Here is an 8,452-nt window from a genome sequence, read left to right as displayed (position 1 = left end):
ATATTTACAGTAGGACATTTACAAAATATCTTCATGGAATGTGATCTTTATTTAATATCCTAATGATTTCTGACATAAAATCAATTATTTTGACCCATACAATGTATTTTTGGCTAATGCTAATGCTTTTGTGGTCCAGGGTCACATGTTTTCCTATTATATCACACTGAGCTATAGGTTACCTTGATACCTGTCTTGACAAAGAGTTTCAAGAATAAAAAACAGTATTAAAAAGCTATTAAAAATCATGTAATGTATCATTAATGTACAAAATTTAGAAACAAATTTATATAAATTAGCATTAGTGTTCATGCTTCAAAACGTTTTCTGCTGAAACCCCTGAGCTCATGGCAATGAATATTTTATTCTTTTTAATTCGTCATTAATACTATTTATTTTATGTTTGTTGTGAGAATGCACAGTAATATGTTTTTTTTTTTACTTAAGAGCTTGATAATATAAGCTTGTTTTATTCAAGTCTTAAATATTATTTAATATTACCAAACCTACAAGTACACCTAAAAAAAAAAGGCAAACATGAAAGTGATTCCAAAGTTCATGACATGGGGCATGCAAAGATAAAAGTCAAATTATTTCGCAATATGTCTGGCTGTTTTTTTTCTTTCTTTCTTTTTTTCTTTCGATAACCTAAAATGTGTTTATTGTAATATAAATTAAATCGTTTTACTGAAGTCTTAAATAGTATTCAATATAAAAACATGAAAATGATTCCAAAATATTTTGGTTAACTTGACATGGGGCATACAAAGTTCAAAGTCAACTTATTGTATAATTTGACTGCACTTTTAATAACTAAAACTCCATAAGATTTCACTCCATCACCATCTAGTCCTCAAAATCATCACATTTGATATCAATATAATTACAAATGACATCCACTTCAAATAAAAAAGTTGATGTTAATGTACAGTTATTCTAAAGATCATATCATTTGACATTTTGGAAAACAAAGGTCAAGACTGAAGTTTACACTCTGCACGTGTTTTCTTATCAAACAGTCAAACCCGTTAAACCAGCTTCACTTTATACACCAATGACTTAAAAAAGGTATTTTTCTTATCTTACTTTTTATTGTTTCAGATGTATTTAAACAAATAATAAGCATTATTTGTGTGTATGTGTGTGACAGAAAAATGTCTAATAATTGGGATAAAAAAAGATGAGTACACCTTATGATTGTTATTAATGAAAAACACAATGAGAGAAACATTGCACACAATCGCATGCATAATCTTCGAGTGTATTATAAAATTAAAGTCATTACCTTCTCTAAACATTGATACTGCTTTGGATAAAAGCGTCGGCTAAATGAATAAATGATACTGACATAGAGTGCTTTGTTGCTCCATTAAGAGAAAGAAGAAGGAAAGACTTAGAAATAAATGTAACTTGATAATCGTGAACAGCACCATTTACACAACAGCATCTGTCCATCATGTAGTCTAGTCACATTTTGTAACACCGCCTCAGGGCGTTTTGCGCACGCGTGATCACCATTACATATAACAGATCGTATAGCGAACGCAAGTTGTGTAAGTTTAAGATCAGTGAGAGAGAACCTTTCATAAGTTTTCCGCGCAAGCTCCTCCCAGATTCCTGTTGATGCACCTCATGACCTTACTTATTGACGCTTCAAATATGGAGAGAGCTGAGGAGCCTTTAACAGTTAATACACCTGAAATCCGCCAGCAAACTGTTACTTGCCAGCCATCTCTGGAGAACTCGACGATGGAAAACCTCAACAGACAGAAGGAAACCGTATTCAGCCTGGTGCAGGTGAAGGGGACGTGGAAACGCAAAGCAGGGCAAAATGTGAAGCAAGGAATAAAAGGACGAGTGTCAGCTGCTAAAATGTGCGTATTAATCAATAAGTATTGCGAACATTTGTAGAAAAGCCTTGCATTGTTTATTTTATTTATAAAAAGTATGTTGTCAGGTGTGGTTTTTTTTTTTGGAAACAATGAAGTGTGTTTTATGTGGAAACAACGAAATGAAGTCGTTTTATTAAAGTCAGGCTAAACCAAGGTGCATTAGGGTCAGAATTTTTAAGGGTCATCAGTTTCAAATAACTCCTACTGTCCTGAGAAACTGCCCCCACCTGTGGTCAGTTTTTGACCCACTTAGAAAGCATCAAATTCATGGATTTTCAGGATAATGTGTTTTTATCTGATCCTAAATTGCGTTTTGATTATATAATATATTAAAAATATGTATATATTTAAAACAAATGCATTTAATTTTAATGGATTAACAATATTTGAGTAAACATGTTAAATAACTTTTTCAGATTAGTTTAATTTCAAAGTAGTTCAATTACTTTTGGCAGTTAATAGCTTATTATAACAACTTCTGTATCATTTTGCTGTTAGTAAATGGACATATTAATAAAGCTTCAATTTTAGTTCATACATACTTCTCTTTTATTCAAACTAAGTCTCCAGTAAGACAGGAGGAGTCAAATATGAGCTCACTTTACATATCCAGTACAATCATCTGCTTATGCAAAGAGGGTTGTGTCAGTACTCTAGCAAAGTTGCTGTATATACATGGGGCCTTTTACAGCTAAATATTAGAAAAAGCAAAATAAATGATTAGAAAATATAAAATATTGTTCAGCCAGATTGCTTAAATGAAATTAACTTTTAATTTAGGTTTTTAATAATTTGAAAACAGAAATATTACAGTCAGGTAGCACCTCTTCTATTTTTTGCAATATTTAATCTCACATATTTTTCATCAAAAACAAGCTACAAAATGAGTTATAAGCTTTATATGTTGCAGTTACGAAAGCACCTCCTCTAGTGGAACCACCTGGACAGTGGTCACCCCCATCACCTTCACATATACAGTTACTCAGACCAAAAGCCTTCTTGACCCCAGCAATGACACTCTACTTTTGGGCCACATCAGAGACACTCAGCAGCTTGAGGCCGTACGGTCCAGCACCAAGCCCTTAAAACGCTTCATAGTCATGGATGAGGTAGTATACAATCTCTATGGTTCTCAGGTCACCGACTACCTCGAGGCCAGACATGTCCTGTACCGGATCCTGCCCCTGCCCACGACGGAGGAGAACAAGTCCATGGAAATGGCCCTGAAGATCCTGGAGGAAGTCCACCAGTTTGGCATCGACCGGCGCACCGAGCCCATCATCGCTATCGGAGGTGGGGTCTGCCTGGATATTGTGGGTCTCGCAGCATCCCTCTACAGAAGGCGCACCCCGTACATCCGTGTGCCCACTACCCTGTTGTCATACATCGATGCTAGCGTCGGAGCAAAGACGGGCGTGAATTTCGCAAATTGCAAGAATAAGCTAGGCACCTACATCGCACCTGTTGCTGCCTTCTTGGACAGGTCGTTTATACAGACAATTCCTCGCAGACACATATCTAATGGTCTAGCAGAAATGCTAAAGGTATATAATACGTTTTATTTTTACACCACCCTGCATCATATGTTGCCCTGGACCACAAAACCAGTCATAAGTAGCACAGGTATATTTGTAGCAATAGCCAACAATACATTGTATGGGTCAAAATTATAGATTTTTCCTTTATGCCAAAAATCATTTGGATAGTAAAGATCATGTTCCATGAAGATATTTTGTAAATTTACTACCGTAAATATATAAAAACCTAATTTTTCATTTCAAATTTCAATTTCAAAAAATGTACCCTTATGTCTGGTTTTGTGGTCCAGGGTCACATATTTGCAATATAATCCTTGTTTCTTGTTCATTTTGAGGTGTTGATTCCAAAATAGCGCCTGATTAAGTACATCACACTTTCTAATGAAAAAAAGGATGTGCATTACATAGCATTTTTGCTTTTCACAACCATTAGTAAGGTGAAAAAATCTTTACATAAAAAAGACATGATTTCGTAGTGCTGGGCAATATACTGGTTCAACTGGATGCATACACTTCTGACTAATGGTTGGAAAACTTTTAGAACTATTAATAACACACAACTAATTCTTTAACCGGGCAAATAAACAAACTTTAAATGGCCGTTAACAGTAGCCAGAGACGCTGAAGACGAACGCAAAGAGGAGAAAATATTGTAGCAGGCAAAGCAAACTCACTGTTCAAGATGCCCAAAATGTATGAAGAATTAGTATTTTCTTTTCATCCTACCTCTGTATAATGCATATTAATATAGTATGTAAAAGTGCACCACTACTTTGTTTACAGCAGTAACCAGAAAAATGCTGTATTGCTGCTGTTCCATAAGCGCCACCTGCTGTCTTAGAGTGAATTTGCGTTTTTTTCTGTCTGATAGCTGTTTCATTTAGATGTTTTATGTAGCATAATATCACAAAGCTAAGGTCAGACCATTCTGTTTTTGCTGTAATTTTTAAATTATACAATCTAATTTAAATTAACAAATTGCTCATGCTGCATGCAGTGGTCCGGCTACTGTTTCATGCATTCTCATTTAAAGCATGAAATCTGCCAAACCGCCATAATCCTATAAAAAAAAAAAAATGCGATACAGATATTTGTTCAAACCACCCAGCATAAATTTTTAGGTTCATTTCCAGTGACAAATGAAAATGTAAACAAGGCCTGATTGTTTACAGATGCAGATTTTTGTGGGCCTTGTATCACATCCAATTATCCTTATATTATTTTACATTAAGGCTGATATATACCCTTTTGGAAAAAAAAAACGTAATGTAAAGATCTTACTGATATTTTTGAACTCAGCATCATCGAATTAGGTAACATAGGCCAAATCAGCAGAGTTTTATTTTGTAAAAGACACAGGGCTGTGCTTTTATTATAATTTTATAACATTTATATGCATACTTATATTGTTCTAGATGGCTCTGATGAAGCACAGAGGGCTGTTTGAACTTCTGGAAACCCAGGGGCAGTTCCTTTTAGACTCCAAGTTCCAGTCTGGTATGGTTCTAGAAGGCGACCACATTGACCCTGCCTCTGTTTCTACCCGTGCCGCTATAGAAACCATGCTAGAAGAACTGGCCCCAAACCTGTGGGAGGATGATCTTGACAGACTGGTCGACTTCGGTCACCTAATCAGCCCAGAACTAGAGATGGTATCTTCACTTCATCAGCTGCTCATTCTACTATTTTCAAAGGGTTGGGTGGGGTTAGTCGTACACACTGATGATTGATCTGTTTGGCCTCAAGGCTTTCAATATTCTTTTCATGGGTGAGATACATTATTTTTGGAATGCTGACTGTCTGTTTTCAGAATTGGATAAAATGCCTGGAACTGTGGTTCAGGTTTTGCTTTTACATACATGCAAACTGCAGCAATAGCTGCATGTGAAATACTCATATATTCAAAATAAATCATCCTCTTTTGCTTTTTTTAAGAAAGTCCTTCCAGCTTTACTCCACGGTGAGGCAGTAAATATCGATATGGCCTACATGGTGTATGTGGCATGTGAGATGGGGCTGCTTACAGAGCAGGAGAAGTTCAGGATCGTCTGTTGCATGCTGGGGTTGGAGCTGCCGGTGTGGCATCAAGACTGCACCTTTGCTTTGGTTCAGAAATCTCTGTGTGACAGACTACAACACTCTGGAGGGCTTGTGAGAATGCCGTTACCAACAGGCCTCGGAAGAGCGGGTAATATATTTGAAACACACACAGTCTCTGCCAATATCATGTTAGTCTTGAGTACCTATACAGTAGTATTGCATCCTTCATATATCCAAAGAGTCTATAGTTTTATCAAATTTTATAAAAGACAGATACAGCTGTACCGCTTCTCTCCAAAAACAGTTGAGCTCCTCCAGGCATGCGGCGGGTGAAGCTAAAGAGTCTCAAGCATGCAAAGCTTTTGCGTAGCGATCGTCTGCAACCTTATTAACTATAGCTAAAAATCAGATCCAGCCATATATGTGATCCTGGACCACAAAACCAGTCGTAAGTAGCATATACGGTTGAAGTCAAAAGTTTACATCCCCCTTTCAGAATCTGCAAAATGTTAATTATTTAAACAAAATAAGATGGATCATACAAAATGCATGTTATTGTTTATTTAGTACTGACCTGAATAAGATATTTCACATAAAAGATGTTTACATATAGTCCACAAGAGAAAATAATAGTTGAATTTATAAAAAATGACTCAAAAGTTTACATCCTCTTGATTCTTAATACTGTGTTGTTACCTCAATGATCCACAACTGTGTTTTTGTGTTACTGGTGATAGTTGTTCATGAGTCTCTTGTTTGTCCTGAACAGTTAAACTGCCTGCCATTCTTCAGAAAAATTCTTCAGGTCTCACAAATTCTTTGGTTATCCAGCATTTTTGTGTATTTGAACCATTTCCAACAATGACTATATGCTTTTAAGACTGAGGACAACTAAGGGACTCAGAAGGTTCAACTGCTCACTGATGTGCTAGAAGGAGAAACCATGCATTAACAGTCTGGGGGTGAAAACTTTTGAACAGAATGAAGTACATTTTTCTTATTTTGCCTAAATATCATATTTTTTTCATTTTCACTGCCCTTCAGAGGCTACAGAAGATAGTTACATCAGTGAGTGTTTAAACCTTCAGTAATAATTGCATATGAGTTCCTCAGTTGTGCTCAGTGTGAAAAAATGGATCTCAAAATCCATACATTTTGTATGATCCCTCTTATTGTAGTAAAACAATTACCATTTTGCAGATTCTGAAAGGGGGATGTAAACGTTTAATCGCAGCTGTACATTGTATGGGTCAAAATTATTTTTTTTCTTTTATACCAAAAACCAACAAACCTAATACATCAATGGAAAACTTTCAAATGATTTATAAATCTCAATCATGACTTCTGTAACCTGAATGAAGCACGTTGATGGGTGTGCTCTTGCTCTCGCCCCTCGCCGTTTATGGCGTCATACAAACCCATCCTCAAAAAAAAACTTCCCAAGACTTATACAAGCCCTGAAGGAGTGTCTTTGGCACAGAAATACTTTCATAAGTCCAACTTGTTTTATGAGACTTCGGTCATGTTTAGCATGAGAATCCAACTCTTTAGAAGTGTAAAGTCAGAATGCATGAAATAGCATTAGACATCCTCCTTAAGGTTTACATGCTTGAAAGCTAGTCTAGTTCTGATAAAAAGTGATATATGCAAAACAAAAAATACAACAAACTATATAATTATGCATGAGTAAGGTAAACTGGCTTATCAACTTTTAGATGTTTTGACGTCAAACGTTAAACTTGCATGATGTTTTGGCATTGTAGATGTTAGCATGGTCAGGTTGTTTGACACACAATGAGAAAATAAGTACAGAAAAGGATTAAAAAACTAATATTTTAACATTGTTTTAACATGTTATATGCACAAACAAATGCTGAGTTTTCATTAATTATTTATAATCAATATTTTGTAAATTGCAAACACACATACACATTATAATGCAAGGATAATCCAATTTTACAAGTATGAATTTCATGACTTGAGGTTATTAAAAAGTAAAGATTTTAATGCACCCAAAAGGTATTTTAACATTGTGTAACGTGTTAGTCACATGATGTAGAAAAAGTAAATATCATTTCCTCATTCCTCACTTAGAAATCTTCAACGACACTGATGAAGGCACTCTGTTCCGGGCGTATGAGAAGTGGTGCGACGAACTCAGCACTGGTTCACTTCAATGAGACCTCAGCCAATGTTTACATATAGGGGAGCCTCGTAGCTTTATCAATTTATACGCATGTATTATTCAATGACAGCTTCTTTTTCCCTGTTATTTTGTATACATTATGGGCATTTATGTGTTTTACATTTAAAACAGTTGCTTCTCATTACTATAATTGCCATTTTTGTAAATGGCCGTGAATAGAAGAAGGCTGACTTGATATGTGAAGATCTTTTTTTAGTTGTGTTTAAGGGTTTCTTTCCCACCATTTCATATTCGATAAGGGACATTTCGGTTAATCATGTTTTTTATGATGTGTTGGATATAATGCATGCAAGTTTATAATAAACAAATCACTTATTAACAAAGTCTCTATTGTGATAATGTTTCAGAACAACAATAGTTTCAGTTTTGTGAAAACCATCATAGATACCGCAGATATGTGTGGAAAACATGACACCATTGGTTTGGTATTCAATAAGTGCTCTGTAGTCTTAAAAGCAAACACAAGATTAATAGATATTAATAAAAGAATATTACTCGATTTAAATCAGATTAGAAATTTTCCAACCCAGGCTCATTGGCAATACGTGACTCTGCCTACATTTCTGCAGAACCTGAAATACGTATCTCCAGGTACATTTGGCTGCACTTTTCGGGTGAACCGTCCACTAGAGGCGCTAATGTGTATTTTTTTCCTCCGTTTTAAATACACGTTTATTAAAGGTTAGAAAGCAAATTAAACAGTGCTCGGTCTTCTCAGCATACAAAACGTTTGTATTAAACTTGTTAATTCCACATTTTTAAGGTGCCAAAGACAC

The 8,452-nt window shown here is 35.5% G+C and overlaps 1 protein-coding gene across 1 annotated transcript; it reads left to right on the top strand.

Annotated features, from left to right (window-relative positions):
* Positions 1 to 1,612: 1,612 nt before the first annotated feature.
* eevs (2-epi-5-epi-valiolone synthase) lies at positions 1,613 to 7,999 on the top strand. The gene is made up of 5 exons (XM_073852683.1): positions 1,613 to 1,874; positions 2,803 to 3,436; positions 4,846 to 5,082; positions 5,366 to 5,618; positions 7,565 to 7,999. Exons 1-5 carry the CDS (start codon positions 1,624 to 1,626, stop codon positions 7,648 to 7,650), a joined length of 1,461 nt encoding a protein of 486 aa, XP_073708784.1. The 5' UTR covers positions 1,613 to 1,623; the 3' UTR covers positions 7,651 to 7,999.
* The last annotated feature ends 453 nt before the right edge of the window (positions 8,000 to 8,452 follow it).

This window comes from Garra rufa, chromosome 12 (genome assembly GCF_049309525.1).
Source record: "Garra rufa chromosome 12, GarRuf1.0, whole genome shotgun sequence".
NCBI lineage: Eukaryota > Metazoa > Chordata > Actinopteri > Cypriniformes > Cyprinidae > Garra > Garra rufa.
The sequence above is the reverse complement of the archived record's forward strand: the minus strand, read 5'-3'. Positions and strand labels throughout refer to the sequence as shown.

Bases quoted from the DNA above. Each gene is read 5' to 3' on its own strand.
- eevs (XM_073852683.1), top strand. From the start codon at position 1,624: ATGCACCTCATGACCTTACTTATTGACGCTTCAAATATGGAGAGAGCT. The intron at 1,875-2,802 runs GTGCGTATTAAT...TATATGTTGCAG, and splicing joins CGAGTGTCAGCTGCTAAAAT to TTACGAAAGCACCTCCTCTA. The intron at 3,437-4,845 runs GTATATAATACG...ATATTGTTCTAG, and splicing joins GTCTAGCAGAAATGCTAAAG to ATGGCTCTGATGAAGCACAG.